Source organism: Pongo pygmaeus, chromosome 8 (assembly GCF_028885625.2).
Source record: "Pongo pygmaeus isolate AG05252 chromosome 8, NHGRI_mPonPyg2-v2.0_pri, whole genome shotgun sequence".
In the NCBI taxonomy this organism is placed as follows: Eukaryota; Metazoa; Chordata; class Mammalia; order Primates; family Hominidae; genus Pongo; species Pongo pygmaeus.
In genome coordinates, this window is record NC_072381.2 from 379,251 (window position 1) to 396,003 (window position 16,753).

General features: G+C 48.8%; 1 protein-coding gene across 6 annotated transcripts in view; it reads right to left on the reverse strand.

The window, feature by feature from the left end:
* Window positions 1–16,753, reverse strand: part of DIP2C (disco interacting protein 2 homolog C) — a 405,817-nt gene that overhangs the window by 85,290 nt on the left and 303,774 nt on the right. For all 6 annotated transcript variants that reach the window (XR_010127367.1, XM_054437227.2, XM_054437226.2 and 3 more), the window contains 4 exons: window positions 6,083–6,222; window positions 3,192–3,328; window positions 1,276–1,484; window positions 99–213 (listed from right to left, as the gene is read on the reverse strand). Coding sequence is in view for 5 of the 6 variants with exons in the window: in XM_054437227.2 (XP_054293202.1) it covers window positions 99–213; window positions 1,276–1,484; window positions 3,192–3,328; window positions 6,083–6,222 (601 nt within the window). In the remaining variant the exon portion in view is untranslated. The remainder of the gene's footprint in view (window positions 1–98; window positions 214–1,275; window positions 1,485–3,191; window positions 3,329–6,082; window positions 6,223–16,753) is intronic.

Here is a 16,753-nt window from a genome sequence, read left to right on the forward strand (position 1 = left end):
ATGGGCAAAGCCACAGCTGGTCATGCCATGATCTGAATGAAGTAAGGAGGCCAGAAACAAGACAGAGGGGACCAGTGCCCAGGGCGAGGGAGGGCAACCTGCAGCACGCGGCTCATCCACTGGAAACTGTCCTCCTCCGTGGAGTCAGGCCTCTGCTCAGCCACAATCACGATCCTCTCGTCGTGCAGCACGGTCACCGAGAACACGGCTATCCTGCGGGGACACAGGAGCATGGTGAGCACGCGCCGGGGACGCTTATGCAGCCCTCCCTCCATGATCAGGGGCTCCATAACCATCACTAGTGAGTGACACAGCTCCAACTACGACTTCAAAACGGCCGCTGTACTTCTGAATTTCCCCAGACTCATCATTATGGGAAGAACTGTGGGAGGCGCCCAGGGATGCTGCCGAGGCAAGGTCACCCTGATCCCCACGGAGGCCACACACAGCACCCGCGGGCTCTGGTGACCAGGTTACGCCTTTTGGTACAGAGGGGCAAATGTGCAATGATCAGACCTGCTGAAATTTAGAGTCACACCCTTCACAGCTCGAGTTTGCACCTGTGAAGTTAATGGTCTCCAAATCAGTAGAAATTTGCCGTTTCAGAACTAGTGATTTTCTGTTAAGTGTATGTGACTTATACCGTCAGCACAGCACAGTCGCCTCCAGTAAAAGAGATTGTAGCTTTAAAGATAATTCAAAGGCGGCAACATCATATCCAGGTATCTACTTCCTGCTCCCATCAGCTTCCAAACTGAAAAAAGGCTCTAAAACACTTTATGACTTCTCCAGATTGGCAAAAACTCAGGAACTGTGGCAACTTATTTCATCACGGAGCCTCCACTGTGCACCAGGCAAGGGAGGGAAGAAGAAAACTGTGGTAGAGCGGGGAGGTGGCGAGCGTCTGTGCTCACGCAAGTCTGTGACTGAACCATTGTCCTTGGGTCTCTCCAACCCGCTCCACAGTGGATATCTGGATCTTTAATTTGTGCAGTTATTTATCAGAAATAAGTTTTCTAATGCATATTTCTATTATACTTAGAGGGGAAGTTCGATGGAAATATATTTATGGAGCTCAGGGAATTTCTATAAAATCTTGGACATTCAGAACTAGATTAAATCTCAGAGGTCAGAGTCCAGTTGCTTCAATTACACGGAAGAGGAAACGGAGATACAATACATTTAAGGAATCTGTGCAACTTTCAACCCTTCAAAACCACATAAAAAATGTGGCCGACCGGAAACCATATGCTTGATTTGCAGAACGCCACTGACCTTCCCCTGTAGACAAACTTCATGGGTTCTACGGCCAGCGCAGTGGCCACGATGTCGTCGGCGTTGTGCCTGCGCCCGCTGACCACCATGAGGCCGTCCATCTTGCCCACCACGAAGACGAGACCCCCGGGACCCACGAACCCCAGCAGGCCTGTCCTTATGAATGGGTATTCACTGATCGGAGCCCCGGAGCTTGTCATGGGAAACACCTGGGGGAAACAGCATCCATCAGGCCACCGTTCACATGGTCAGCTGGTTTTAATCCTCACTGCTTCTCCTGCGAGCACGGCACCTGCTTTGCTTAAGCTCTGCCTTTCACCCCAGCAACCCTGCCCTAGGGCCGAGGTCGCAGTGACCGCTGGTGGCCAACAGTCTTCGAGGCAGAAAAGCACTTCCTGTCCACCTCAGCAGGACCCCATCCGTTCCTGCACCTCCACTCACCTGCTGGAGCCTCCTGCCTCTGAACCCTGAACAGATAACACCCAGAAGTCTCACAGGAGGTCAGTCAGCAATAACTGATTACTTTGTTTAGAAAACCACAATGTAAAAGATGAGTGAAGAGTCAAGGTACGTTTTAAACAACGTATGTTAGTTTTAAAGTAATCTCTATTCATTCATAAAATGTTATTTGCCCTTGTTGGAAGTATGCTGAAAAGAAAAATATTAAGGAAGCAAATCAAATCAGTTCAAACTCTAAACCTCTTTTTTCCTCCACCCTTGCAGATAAACCACAGAGAAACGGAGATGGGGTTTTTATTTAGATTTGTATCTAGCTCAGTTTCGAGTGATATTTTAGAAAGTTGAATTCACATTCAAGACAGCTATCATGGACAGGTATGATCATGTCATGGACATGAACATCTGTTCAGCCACATCCAAAGTTCTCAACATTTAGACCAGCAACAGTGGCTCACGCCTGTAATCCCGGCACTTTAGGACGCTAAGATGGCAGGATTGCTTGAGGCCAGGAGTTTGAGATCAGCCTGGACAACAGCATGAGACCCCATATGTACACAAGAATTTTTTTTTTAATTATTCAGGTGTGGTGGCACACGCCTGTAGTCTCAGTTACTCGCAGGCTGAGGCAGGAAGATGGCTTGAGCCCAGGAGTTTGAAGCTGCAGTGAGCTGTGATTGTGCCACTGCCCTCCAGCCTAAGTGACAGAGCAAGACCCCGTCTCAACAACCACCAAAAGTTCTAAACATTTAGGAAATGTATCTCCAAACAATTTATATTTTCTTACATATAGCTTAAATGTTGTGCTACTTCTAAGGCCAGGACCTACTTGGTAAAAAGATAAGAGTTCTGAGTTGCGGCACTGAACGTGTGTCTGACCCCTTCGTTACACAGCACATCTGTGCACCCGCCCCATGCACGCACATTACACAAGCATCTGTGTACACCACATACATACTGTGTATGAGATCATTACATACACATGTGCTCAAGTTCTCACAGGTTCATACCTGGCCACGTCTAGCCCAGGCCGAGGAGCCGTAAAGGGGCTCTAGTTGGCTTCCCCAGGCAAGGGTTCATACCTGGCCACGTGTAGCCCAGGCCAAGGGGCTGTAAAGGGGCTCCGTTTGGCTTCTCCAGGCGAGGCCCTTCACGCACACGAGTGCATGTTCCCTAATGATCCACTTTTCACAGTAAAAGTGAGAAAAGTAACAAAAAGGATCCTTTTTAAAGAAATCATGCTTATTCTTTTAAACACTGGTTATAAGGTCAGAACAATGCTGATAAAACAAATTTATCAAAAGCGATAAAAAGTGGTAAAGTGCCATCATTTTCATTAATAGAAACACATCTTGCTGAAAATGGATCTTACATTCCACGTCTGTTACTATGCACCTGGCAAGGGCTGTTTGGAGACGGAGCCACAGATGGTACTCATGGTAGGACTCTCCTCCACCTACCTCAAAGGTGTTCTTGGTCATGCCGGAGAGGCCATAGTAGGACGTGCCCGTCGCAACTGCACACACACACAGCTCCCCGATCTCATCCGTTCTGCACAGCTGAGGAACTCCGTCTGGCTTCACTGAACACATGATGGCTAAAAGCAAACAGGAAAGCACATGCAGTGTGAGAGGGGACAGGTGGGGAGAATAAAGGAAAAAGGGAAGACGCGAACAGGAATGAGGACACCAGTGAACAGGAATGGGGTCTGGAGCAAACTGCACGGATGGTAGTCAGCCAGGCACTCATTTTCCCTAGAGAGCCATGATTTTTCCTGTTGCAGCAACATGTCAAATTTCATAGTTGAAACATCAATAAATATTTCAATTGCTTTAATGTTAATGTGCAAGTTGTATTTAGGGGCGTAATATCATCTGCCATTTAGATATGGGGAGGAACCTCAGAACAAACATCAGGGCCACCTGCCACACATACATCAGCAACGTGGTGCAACTTGAACTCTGCAAATCAAGCCTCTAATGTCTTATGGAGATCTGAATCTTCGATTTCACATTCCGTGCAAGGTGAGTCCTTCCGAGAACAGCACTGCAGCGCTTTGCACATGGTTCAATGCTGATAAATTCTCACTGGTCTGTGCCATCAACACTTTGATGCTTTGGGCAACAATAATGTCCTACGTAACCCCCAACTGCAATCCACAAATCTGATTAGGGAGCCAAGAGCCTCAGGCTTCAGAGGGGTGGAGTGTGCATTAGTGACAGCTGAGCTGTTTAGAAAGAGCCTAAAACAGCCGGCACCCACTGGGCTGGAGTACAGAACAGTGGAAACAAACTCACAGGAAGAAAAATTCACATTAAGGCCGGGCGCGGTGGCTCACGCCTGTAATCCTAGCACTTTGGGAGGCCGAGGCGGGTGGATCACGAGGTCAGGAGATCGAGACCATCCTGGCTAACACAGTGAAACCCCGTCTCTACTAAAAATACAAAAAAGTAGCTGGGCGAGGTCGAGGGCACCTGTAGTCCCAGGTACTCGGGAGGCTGAGGCAGGATAATGGCGTGAACCCCGGGGGGTGGAGCCCGCAGTGAGCCAAGATCACGCCACTGCACTCCAGCCTGGGCGACAGCGAGACTCCGTCTCAAAAAAAAAAAAAAATCACATTAAAATTGCACTGAAAGATTCTTCACCCATCAGATTGGTAAAAACAAAAGTCAGGTAATACGGCGGGTAAGGGAGTGGAGAAAGAAGTGCTGCTGTTTACCGCTCGGCAGGGTATAACGCCTCACAGCCTTCGAAAAGACAATCATAAAAACTATATCGGCAGTTCTCTTTGAAACAGAACTCCCACTTCTAGAACTGTTTCCATTAGACACGAGGCAGTCACTCACTGCAGCAGCAAAAGAGGGAAAATCACCAAACAGGGGAGGCTCAAATAAACTTAGTGCTCCCACAAGGTAGCACTGTGCTGCCTTGAGAACAGCACGGAGCTCGTTAGGCGCTGACAAAGGACCCTTAAGATAAAACATGCGTATGTACGCAGTACTCCATCATGACGTGAGAAAACCCCGGAACCCAGGGCAGAGGACACACACGGGGTGGGAGTACAGGCTTCTGTTCCACAGCCCCAGGTGCCTCTGACCGGGGCCCGCGAAGCTCGCGGTTGCTCTCACAGTCACAAAGGAGCGTTTTCATTGTGTCCTTCAGAACCTTTTGAAGGTTTCACCATGCAGCTCCATTTATTTGAAAATTAGATATTAAAGAAAGAAATGGAGCCAGGGGGCCTGGCCACAGCTGGGAGGCAGGGAGTGGGCTGGACACAGGGGCTGGAGGGCTGCAGGCCGAGGCAGAGCTGCGGGGACGCCGGAGGGCGTCCGCAGGGAATCAGGGAGTAGTGAGGAGGAGGGAAGCCAAGGGCTGCCTTCATTTCTTTTATGCCAAACAGGGCAAACAGAAAGGCAAGACAGCTTCTGGAGTGCCTGGCCCTAGCGCAGCTCACCATGAAGGGGCATGAGGGGTCTGCCTCTGTGAGACTCCACGGGGCGAGGGTCCCTGCTGAGGCCCACCTGACCTGGCGCTCTGCGCCTGCTGCTGAAGGCGGCAGCACTGCTCACAGAGGCATGGCTACCCTGCTGGGCTTGAGCCCACACCCCATGCCTGGAGAGCTAAGCAGGAGACACAGGCTCCGGGGTCCCTAGCTGAGAAAAGAGCCAGGTTCCCTTTCTGGGGCCAGATAGCCAGGGGCTGATGCTGCCTGTGAGCCCATGAGTTGAGCGTCAGGTGTGTGTACCCTGAGAATGGTAAAGCGGCTCCTGGGAGGTGCCTGGGCACTCCTCATGGGGCTGGTGGGGAGGCACGGTGGGCCCTGCAGCTGGGCCCTTCCTCACGCATCTGTGGAAACGGCTTCTGAGACTTGGAAAAAGGGTTCTACTGCTGAAAACAGGTTTCATGGTCAAACTCACATTCCTTGGTTTTCACACGTGTCTGCCTTGGCGGAAGCCCAAGCTTGGCTGTTCCCACTCTGGCTGGTGCCTTAGGGTGACAGATGGGCACATCCCCTGGGGGAGGGAAGGGAAGCTGCCCAGGCACCAGTGTGGACCCTGCACTGGCCCCGAAGCCTTCCAGGGAAGAGGAGCCTGAGGTCCCAGTGTGCAAAGCTGCCCTTCCCCATCTTCTTGATTGTCTACCAGGAGAGGGAACACTGCCTCAAATGTCTGAAGCCTAACAATGACTTCAGAAGACTGGGAGTGAGGCTCTCAGCCCGAGGGCACACCACAGGAACGTAGGAACGTAGGAACGTAGGAATGTGGGAACGCGGGAACGCAGGCTTTGGTGACATGTGTTAGAAAAGCATTTAATAACTGGTTAATCTGTGCGGCTCGCGACCCACACTCACCTCCAGGCATCACGAGGCCGACATCCTGCACGGTGAGCACAGAGAGCTTCTCTTCCGAGTCCACGCGAATGACCCCGTAGGTCAGCCCATGCATGGAGAGGACACCCCGGCCTGGGGGCTGGTTACTGTCATCCGTGGGCCTGTAATAACAGTTTTTAACTTGAATATGCAGGAGCAGATAAGCCATCACAATCACAGATGTGCAGTCAGCACACACGCGGCAAGCTGGGCACCCCTGGGAACAGTGCTGGCCCCCCGGGCACAGTGCTGGCTGCCCATGTGGCTGCATTAGGGGATGCTCGTTCTGTTTATGAACAGCTGGCAGCGAGTCTACTGCTTCTGCCTCTTGCATTCCCAGGGAATCCCAAGAACACCTGTAAACTACCAAGGTAGCTCCTCTCCTGCCCCTCTATGCAGGCCCTGCACAGACCGGCTCTCTCTCTCCTCCCGGCCCTGCACAGACCGGCTCACTCACTCCTCCCGGCTCCTGCTCACTGCACGGTCTGCTCTTCCACAGTTTTGCAAATGTCTGGAAGGTGGTGCATCCACTCCAAGAATGCAGACAAAACCACTGAACAGAAATGATGGAAATCCTGACTGTCCAGCCTCAATTCAGATGCAGACTGCCTGGGCATATGCCCAATTTTATATATATAAGAATCTAAAATAAGATTGACGCTGTGCCATTCTGGCTGCCAAGTTCTAAGGAAAATTATTTGGGTGGCAGGCAAGCTGTAGAATGCATTGTGGGTCAGGAGAAAAGGGATCCGCATAAGGCAGTTTTCAGAAGACCACTGCGCACACGTTCACCACTCTGGGGCCCACCCCACCTCCTCTGCCGGACACCCCAGCTTGCTCCCGCCTTGGCGCTTCTGCACTGGTTCTCGCTGCTACCTAGGACGTTCCTCCAGCAGACGTCCACATGGCCCTCTCCCTGTCTCCAGGGTACTTCTTGTCCCCTCAGAAAACACCCCCCACCCAGTGTGCACACCCCACAGCACACACCTCTGACTACCTGTGCGACCTCCTCCCTCAGACCCAACTCTCCCAAGAGCGGCCAGAGTTTGTTTTGCTCACTGCTGCATCCCAGCCCTGGAAAATGTCTAGCAATGAATATCTGCTGACTGAATTTGCAAACAAATAAGTTAAAATCTCTCTAAGATCACAGATTACATTCCTGAAAACTAACAATTCCTCAATGGTTATCTAAGTGAGTCACCACAATTTAGGTACACATTGTTTCTGTAATTTTCCATTTATAAATCTTTAATGCACTTCAGACCTAAAAGCTGGACTATAAGTTTGCTGTTTAACTTTAAAATATTATGGTTTAAAATGAAACTGAAGACATAAATGGGGCAACATAAAAGTTAATATTTGGAAAAGGAATTCTCATTTGAATGAAGTAACTGGTGTATTGAAAAAAGCATGAAAGACTCTGGAAACAGAATTATTCTAGACGTAAGAATCAAAAAGGATAGAGCTAACCAGATATAAAAGAAAAGTCTGCCCAAATAAGAAAACCCACACGGAACCGCCCAGATAGGGTGAGCTCAGATCCCTGGGCTTTCCATTATCCTCCTGGCCTTTACTTCCCAGAGACCCCAAACAAATCAAAACTTCAAAATGAAAACACAGGTGTTGTCAGTGGTCCTGCCACCATTCCCTCACCCTGCACCATCCCCTCACCCTACAAGAGTCCTCTACAAAGATCAGTGTGGAAGTCAGGCACTGTGAGCTTCAGTATCTGCTGTGGGTTGAATCGTGTCCCCGCAAAAGATCACCCCTCGTATCTGTGACCTTATTTGGAAGCAGGGCCTGTTCAGAGAGATGCCCCCGGACTTGATAAACCCATTGTAAAGGTAGAAATTGAAGTTGAACCACCTTAAGCCGGGGCCATCTTATGACCAGGTTAAGATGAGGTCATACTGGGTTAGAATGGACCCTAAATCCAATTACTCTGTCCTTGTGAGAAGAGAGAGGCCCAGACACAGGGAGAAGCTCACGTGACGATGGAGGCAGAGACTGGAGTGACAGGTACCGTCCAGAATAGCTGAGCACCCAAGGCCAGGGTGAGGCCTGGGGTGGATCGCTGAGCTGAGCAGCACCCGAGGGAGGCCGGGGTCAGGCCTGGGGCGGGTGCCCTCAGCACCTCCAGACGCCCAGCCCTGTGATACCTTGGGGTCTCCGACTCCAGCCTCCAGAACTGAGACAAGTGTCTGTTGTTTAAACCACTCAGTGTGTGATACTTTGTTACGAGAGCCCGAATACACTATCTTAGTGATGAAAATTTAAAGTACACTTATTTTTGTTTTAAAAAGCCACATGAAAGCAAAATGCTGGGCTAGCCAAGATTCAGAACACTGACCTGCTGGGCAAGGGGCCGGAAGGGAAAAAGTTATCTCAGGGCCCAATCACGTATGTTTTGTTGTCTCAATTAAAAAATCCCCTTTCCTTTTTTTTTTTTTTTTTTGAGACACAGTTTCACTCTGTCACCCAGGCTGGAGTGCAATGGCGTGATCTTGGCTCACTGCAACCTCTGCCTCCCAGATTCAAGCCATTCTCCTGCCTCAGTCTCCTGAATAGCTGGGAGTACAGGTGCCGCCACCACAGCCAGTTAATTTTTTTGCTATTATTAGTAGAGACAGGGTTTCACCATGTGCGCCAGGCTGGCCTCAAACTCCTGACCTCGAGTGATCCGCCCGCCTCAGCTTCCCAACGTCTTGGAATTACAGGCGTAAGCTACTGTGCCTGGCCAAGATCCTCTTTTCTATGTTTAAACACAGTCAATGAGAAATAAGACCTGCACATTTAATAACTGAATACCTTAAGATTACAAATTGTGTTTGCTATAGGAACTTTTCAATTATGCTCATACAATGATAGTTCCAGGAGGCTGAATATGTTCATATTAGCGACATTAACCTTGCATTAATTTAACCTGCCACTGCACGTTTATTCATATTTGATAGACTCCCTTGCTAGTCAGAGAAAATGCACGGCCCCAGAATTCTTTCCTTGCAGATGTGCAAGACACTGGCATACAGCCAGGCACAGAATCGCAGGAGGTCCCGACACACAGGCGGGCACAGAAGCGCGGGGGCTCCCGGCACACAGGCGGGCACAGAAGCGCGGGGGCTCCCGGCACACAGGCGGGCACAGAAGCGCGGGGGCTCCCGGCACACAGGCGGGCACAGAAGCACGGGGGCTCCCGGCACACAGGCGGGCACAGAAGCGCGGGTGCTCCTGACAAAGAGGCACACAAGCGGGCACAGAAGCATGGGAGCTCCCGACACACAGGCAAGCATAGAAGCGCGGGTCCTCCCGACACACTGGCAGCCTCACAGCCCCACCTCCCCACAGACGTGGTGTCCGGGGCCACCCCTTAACTTCTGACCTGGTGGTGCTGACGCCTCCCCCTCCAGATGGCAAACCAGTGCCCCAGTGGTACCCTCCATGTGCCATATGGTTCTGAGTCTTTCATGCATAGGGACTCACTTAAAACTCACCATAAGCCTATGGCTATTATTCCTCACTTTCAGATGAGAAGATTCAGGCATGGGAAGGTTGACTTCACTGCCCAAGTGGTTGGTGGGGCTCAGTGGGACTCGGACCCAGAGCATAGCCCCTGCTGACCTGAGCGCCCACTCCTCCCTGGTCTTTGCCTCTGATCCCAGGACACTGAGTGAATCAGTCTACTGCTCTCTTCTTTTTATAAAAACTTAGAAGCAAACAGCACAACCAACGTGAGCACATTCTTAGTATGAACAAGGCAAACATCACAGTCAAAAGGCAAAGTCCCTCTTTCTGCTCCAATCCGATGCCCCACAAATAACCACATGCAGATTTTTTATGTCAAAGTTTAGACTCCTAGATATGCAGTTAAGTATAAAATATGTACGTATACCAATACATTGATTTTTAAAAGAAAAGCAGAATCAAGATGCTTCTTCTTCTATGTTGGCAGAAAAGCTGAGTATTGGGAGAAGCCTGACATAATGTAAAAGAGTCTTGGAACATGTCTGGGGTCCAGGGTCTAAAACCCCTTGTGTCCTTTGGAACACCAAGCTCTGTGCTAAAGGGTGGAAGGCTACCCTGACATACCATAAACTAAGCTCAGGGCATAAAATCCCTCGTGGCTTGGATAGAATCCAGGGCTGGTAGCTCTGGAATGTGTCTAGACTTGTTGGCTCCTTGCTCTCCCAGGGTCGATTGTATCCTGAGTTAAAAGAACCTGCTCTCCATTATCTCAAACAGAATATGTTCCACATGCTTCAAAAGAAATGCTAAACTGTGACAGCTGTAAGATCATGCGCTTGCCCTTTCGATCCCCACATTCTCAACACCTGTTTCTTTGTTTGGTCACTAATAAATAGTCTGGGCTTCCAGAGCTCAGGGCCTTTGCAGCCTCCACACTCACAATAGCCCCCGGACCCACTTTCTCTCTCAAACTGTCTTTTCTTGTTCCTTTGACTCTACCAGACTTTGTCACCCTCATGACCTGGTGTTGGGTCCGATCACCCCAACATTCTAAAACTCACTCTCTTCACTAAACATATCTGCAGATCTTTCCATGTGTCTGTGTGTGCATCTGTGTAGGTGTGTACCACTGAATTCAGCTGGTTTGTTACACGGTGTTCAGTAATATGAATATATGATCATATATTTTCTTTCATTCAGTTTTTATACAGCTGGAAATGTATCTGTAATACACATACCTAGAAAGAAAATGGAGAATCAACAAGCACATATACTTAAAATTTTAAGAAGACCTAAATATCCTCCCAAAATAACATATTTTGCATTCTCACTAACAGAACAGGAGTATTATTTTCTCATCTACTAGAAAAGCACCTCGCACTGGCTGTATGGTGTTGTGGTTAAATATTTAATGACCTATTCTGCACAGCAACCCTGTGGAGATGGGTGCAGCACCATGACCCTCCCTGTTTAGCAGACAGGCAGAGGCGAGGAGGGCTGAGTGCTACCCAAGGCCACTGCTGTGGAGCGGAGCCAGTGCCAATCTCAGGCTGGCTTCAGAATCTGTGCATCTGACCACAGCGCCAAGCTGCTCAGCAGTGCCCATCTCTGCACTCTTGCCAACACTTAAAATGCTTCCCAATTTGTTGAGTAAAACACCATTTGTTGGTCCAATTTGTGTTCCCTGTATTATTAAGCAAGTTAGATGATATTTATCTCCATCAACACCTTGCTAGGAAGTAAAAATCCCAAGTAGGTAGACGAGGTGAGGAAGGGAAGTAACAGTCCCCATAGGCAGAATTTGAGGGGGTTTAAAAAACATCCACCTTAATAATCAATATCAGTACATTAAAAAATGGCTAATAAAGGTATCCGCCCATTCATCAGCTTCCAAACTCAGTTCCCATGTGAAATGGTGTTCAAGACCAAGCAGCTTTGTGTGTCTCATGAAGAATATGAATTCCAGGAGGGACCATCTCAGTGATCTCCAGGAATGTAAGGAGGCAGAGTCCACTCTTGGAGATATGGAAGGAGTAAAATACATACCTGTGTATACAATACCATGGTGATGTGCAAAAGGGAAACAAAATAAAACTAAAGGACAACAGAGTCTGGATGTTTTCCCTCCAGATCTCACGTTGAAATGTGACGTCCAACACTGCAGGTGGGCCTGTTCTCGCAGTAACGCGAGAGTTCTCACTTCATGAGTTCACATGGGATCTAGTTGTTTAGAATAGAGCTGGGCACCTCTCTCTCTCTCTCTCTCTTGCTCGCTCCATCTCTCACCATGTGACATGCAGGCTCCCACTTTGCCTTCTGCCACGATCATAAGCTTCCTGAGGCCTCACCAGGAGCTGAGCAGATGCTGGAGCCATGCTTCTCTTACAGCCTGCAGAACCGTGAGCCAAAATAAACCTCTTTTCCTTATAGATTACCCAGTCTCACACACTCCTTTGTAACAATGCAAACAGACTAACAAAAAGGAGAGAAGCAGGCCAGACCTCGCAATGTGGCCTCACGAGGAATGTACACTACGGCTTCCATCGAACCATTTGCACCACTGACTTGTCATAGCATTTCCAGCCTCTGGAAAACATTCCATAAGCCTTGCCCACATAACACCTTGAAGCAGCAGCTCCTATAAATTTCATGAACACATCCGCAGTTTGCTACTCCTGACCACAAGCAGAGCCGGGCCAGGCTCAGGACATTAACACAAAACAAACACACCAAGTAGTCAACAAGCCTCACCAGCCTCCAGTTCTAGGGCTTAACAGAGGGCCACACTGCACCTGCACAGCTTCAATGTTGCTCGTCATTTGCTGAATCCCTTAAGCAAGTGAGTCAACAAGGTCTTTCATTTTTTTCATCTTATACGGGTGATCTCCAATGTAGTAATTATCAGCTTAGCAACAACAGCACATTTGGAGAACAAAGAGTTAAGCTGCAGGCCCCTCCTCCCCCAGCAATCTTTACACAGCATTTCTATGCAAGGGACCGCACACAAAACGAGCTTGTAGTCATGTAACAGCGGTAACAGTAGTAACACTTGTTGAATTCTTACTATGTACCAGGCGTGTTTTTAAGCTCTTTATGTGTATGAACCTACTCAATGCTCATATGAGCCTCTGATGTGGCTACTGCTGTGATTCTCATCTACAGACGAGGAATCCTGAAGGTGAAGCCCTGCCCACATTACAAAGCTGGCGCGAGAGGAGCAAGATGGGGACCCAGGCCGATCTTGGCGCCCGACAGAGCTGGCATGGAGAAGGAACGAGGTGGTGCTCATCCCACACACGACGTTCCCCGTGCTGGCGTCAAAGCACCTGCACAACGTTGCTTCTTTAGGAAGACGCATTCGGGTTCCAGACAAAATGCGAAGTTACCGGGAAGCCTGTTTGAGAACGGGCGGGGGGGTCTTCCCTTCTGAACTGGCAGCCAGAGCCCCGAGGAAGTGTCTTTTTTTTTTTTTTTTTTTAACAGGGCAGCTGCTCTGGTCTTGAATCACCATTCACCGCCAAAGGTTTTTCTTTTAGATGGATGTAAATCAGCCCTGATGAAGGTTCTGGGGCAGCCACACAACGCACACAGAACACAGAACATCTCTGCTTTCTTTCCTCTTTGCGCCACTCTTTTTAACAGCAGCAGAATGAATAATAAATTCATAGTACTGGTAAAAATGCCCTTTAAAGGACAGGGAGCAGTTAAACTTGTGAACTCATTTTAGCAGAAATGATATTTTCAGGAAACACGCACCATAAGGAGAAATTCAGTGAAAAATATGCATGTACCTTTTTCAATGTTTAGTGTGACACGGACTTTCAAAAACACAACAGATAACTGAGATTGCGATTTTCAATAGGAAAAGATACAATGTAAAAGCAGCCAATATATTAAGTTATGAGTTGATTTAATATTCTTCCTTTTCTCTAATAGGAGCAATGCATGCCCACTAAAAACAGCCCATTTTAAGAGCTGCACAGCACGGAAAGTGAGCTGCCCATCTTTACTGCCTCACTCACCCTGTGCAGCACAGGTTTTTGTTTTTTGCACTGAATATACTATTTACAGATACTTAATTTTTTGTTACCAAAAACGGGATCACACTATATAAACTTTTTTGCAAACTCTTTCTCATAAGCCTTGGCCACCTTTCTGTTTCCAGGGGAGGTTATGGGCTGGAACTGGGGGCGGGGGGACCCCATGGGGAGGCCCCTCCTCTGCCATCTTCTCGCTGCACCTCCTTTACCAAAATAAACTTCTCATCATCTAATTCACCACAAAACAGAACACACTGTAAAACACACATGGTTGGGTGAAATTAAACAGGAAACTTGGTTTGCTATTCAATGCTACCTAACTGTCATGCTCTGGTTCAGGTGACTTTCATCTCGAAACTACTCTGTAGTTAGAGAACTGCAAAATTTTATCCCTCTTTTTAGATAAAATTACACAGTTTATCTTGCGTTCTCTTACATGCGGGATTATGGAACTCTGGGTCTGACTATTCTGAGCAGTGGGAAGTGCTCACTTCGGATCCACTTTGGCTCAGGGCTGTGCTGACGTTTTCTCCGCTGTCACTCATCCAGGCACCATCAGCACCCAGTGGGCATCAGACAGCACCCTTCTCCCTGCGGACACCTCTTCTTTGATTTTCTCCCAGCTAACTTCTAGGTTGGATACTTTCAAAAACTGGAAGATGGTTGTGGTGACAAGGGGGTATTTTATCTTTTCTGGAATTACTGTTTCATTGTTTTATATGATTTTTGCCTTTCATTACTAAAATAGCAGGGTATCCAAATAGTACTTTGCAGTTACAAAGCTAAAAATTATGTTTTTCAGTTCAATAAACATTTCACAATGTAGCTTTAAGAAAATCAATTCTATCATCTACATTCTAGAGATGGTAACAGAGTCAGATAGCAGGAGGTTTAGGGGATACTTGTAGCCAGGAAACAGTTCCCTGGTTTTCGTGTTGCAATTTGTCCTTTAAAAAATGTCTGATGAGTTTAGGCACCACAAGCCCCTATTTCCCCAATATTTTTCTACTCTAAAACTAACATTGGGAGAAAAGAAAACAAAATATAACAGGACAGAAACAGTTTTAAAGAGAAGAAAATACTTTAAACGCCTAGGTGAAAATACAGTTCACGTAGCAAGACTGATTAGACTTCACTAGAGAACGTGATTTCCTGCCGCCACTTGGCTGACACACATGAACACGAAGGTGAAAAACACACATGAAGGCACACACATCAACACAAACATGAAGACAGGCATACACAGGTGAAGACAGACATGAAGAAAGGCATGCATGCATGAACAGGCATGCATAAAGACACACGTGAACAGACATGCATAAAGACATGCAAACACATGCATAAAGACACGTGAACAGACATGCATAAAGACATGTGAACAGACATGCAGACACACATGAACAGACATCCATAAAGACACACCCACAGACATGCCTAGACACACGTGAACACAGACATGCCTGAGGACAGGCACGTCTCCAGCCCTTGTCCCTTCAAAGTCTCCGACTCATGTTTTTAAGGAATCTCAACCACCCTACAATGAGTGCTGGTCATTCTTTTTTGGAGACTGGCCTTTCTCTGAGGGGAGAACCGAGGGCGTAAGTTCCGGCAGTGACCTGCCTCCAGCTCTGGGCAACCTGACGGAGGCCACAGCACCTGCAGCCCAGGCACCAGGCTGCTCCTGCATACCCATCCGCCAGGGCTGCTGCTGGCTCCCGAGCGCCACGCCCTCCCACAACCCCTGACAGCTGCTGCTGGCTCCCGAGCGCCACGCCCCCCCCAACCCCTGACAGCTGCTGCTGGCTCCCGAGCAGCGCCACGCCCCCCCCCCCCCCCCACAATCCCTGACAGCTTCTGCTGGCTCCCGAGCGCCACGCCCTCCCACAACCCCTGACAGCTGCTGCTGGCTTCTGTACGCCATGCCCCGCCTACCCCACCCCAACCCCTTCCCCATCGCTAGGGCTGCTGCTGCTCCCGGAAGCGCCTGTGCATCCTGCGTATTTATCAAGCAGGACACTGGAGGTTCCATCGATCCTGTGAGCCCCAGAACTTTCCAACATGCTCTGTTATGCATGACAGACATTCTATGTTGCTTGCAAGAGTGATATTAAGATACTCCACAGCCAGTGGGCCGTGGGCACCCCTGTCAGACCTGGGGCTCTTGAAGGCCCTTGGCCCTCGACGCCTGGAAGACTGACTCATAGCCCAGATGTCCACGCTCGGCCCTGCTGGCACCTGCAGCCACTGGGTGGCTTTCTTGTGGTGCCTCAGCTTCTCATTTATCTACTTTTTGTTTTTTTTTGCAGAAGAGAATCACTAAGTGATACATATTCCAGAGAGGGCCACAATTCTACAAATAGTAAGCAAATGCATCTGCAATTTTATCTGCATTCTACTGCAGATAATCGTTATCCTTTTTAAATTAAGTGGACTGAAAGCCAAGCAAGCAACCAGCTGCAACTCAGCACCTGGAAGTTCAGTCTCTGCTTTGATACCAGGAGCAGGGGCTGTCCCTGGCAGATGGTTAACACGCAGAAGAGGCTGTCCCTGGAAGATGATTAAAGTGCAGAAGAGGCTGTCCCTGGATCATGGTTAACACGCAGAAGAGGCTGTCCCTGGAAGACGGTTAACACGCAGAAGAGGCTGTCCCTGGATGATGGTTAACACGCAGAAGAGGCTGTCCCTGGAAGACGGTTAACACGCAGAAGAGGCTGTCCCTGGAAGACGGTTAACACGCAGAAGAGGCTGTCCCTGGAAGACGGTTAACATGCAGAAGAGGCTGTCCCTTGAAGACGGTTAACATGCAGAAGAGGCTGTCCCTTGAAGACGGTTAACATGCAGAAGAGGCTGTCCCTTGAAGATGGTTAACACGCAGAAGAGGCTGTCCCTGGAAGACAAAGCGCAGAAGAGGCTGTCCCTGGAAGATGCTTAACATACAGAAGAGGCTGTCCCCCTGGATGATGGTTAACGTGCAGAAGAGGCTGTCCCTGGATGATGATTAAAGTGCAGAAGAGGCTGTCCCTGGATGATGATTAAAGTGCAGAAGAGGCTGTCCCTGGATGATGGTTAACACGCAGAAGAGGCTGTTCCTGGAAGATGGTTAACACGCAGGACACAAATGCTTAGATCATAACATAGAGGAAATGCCCAT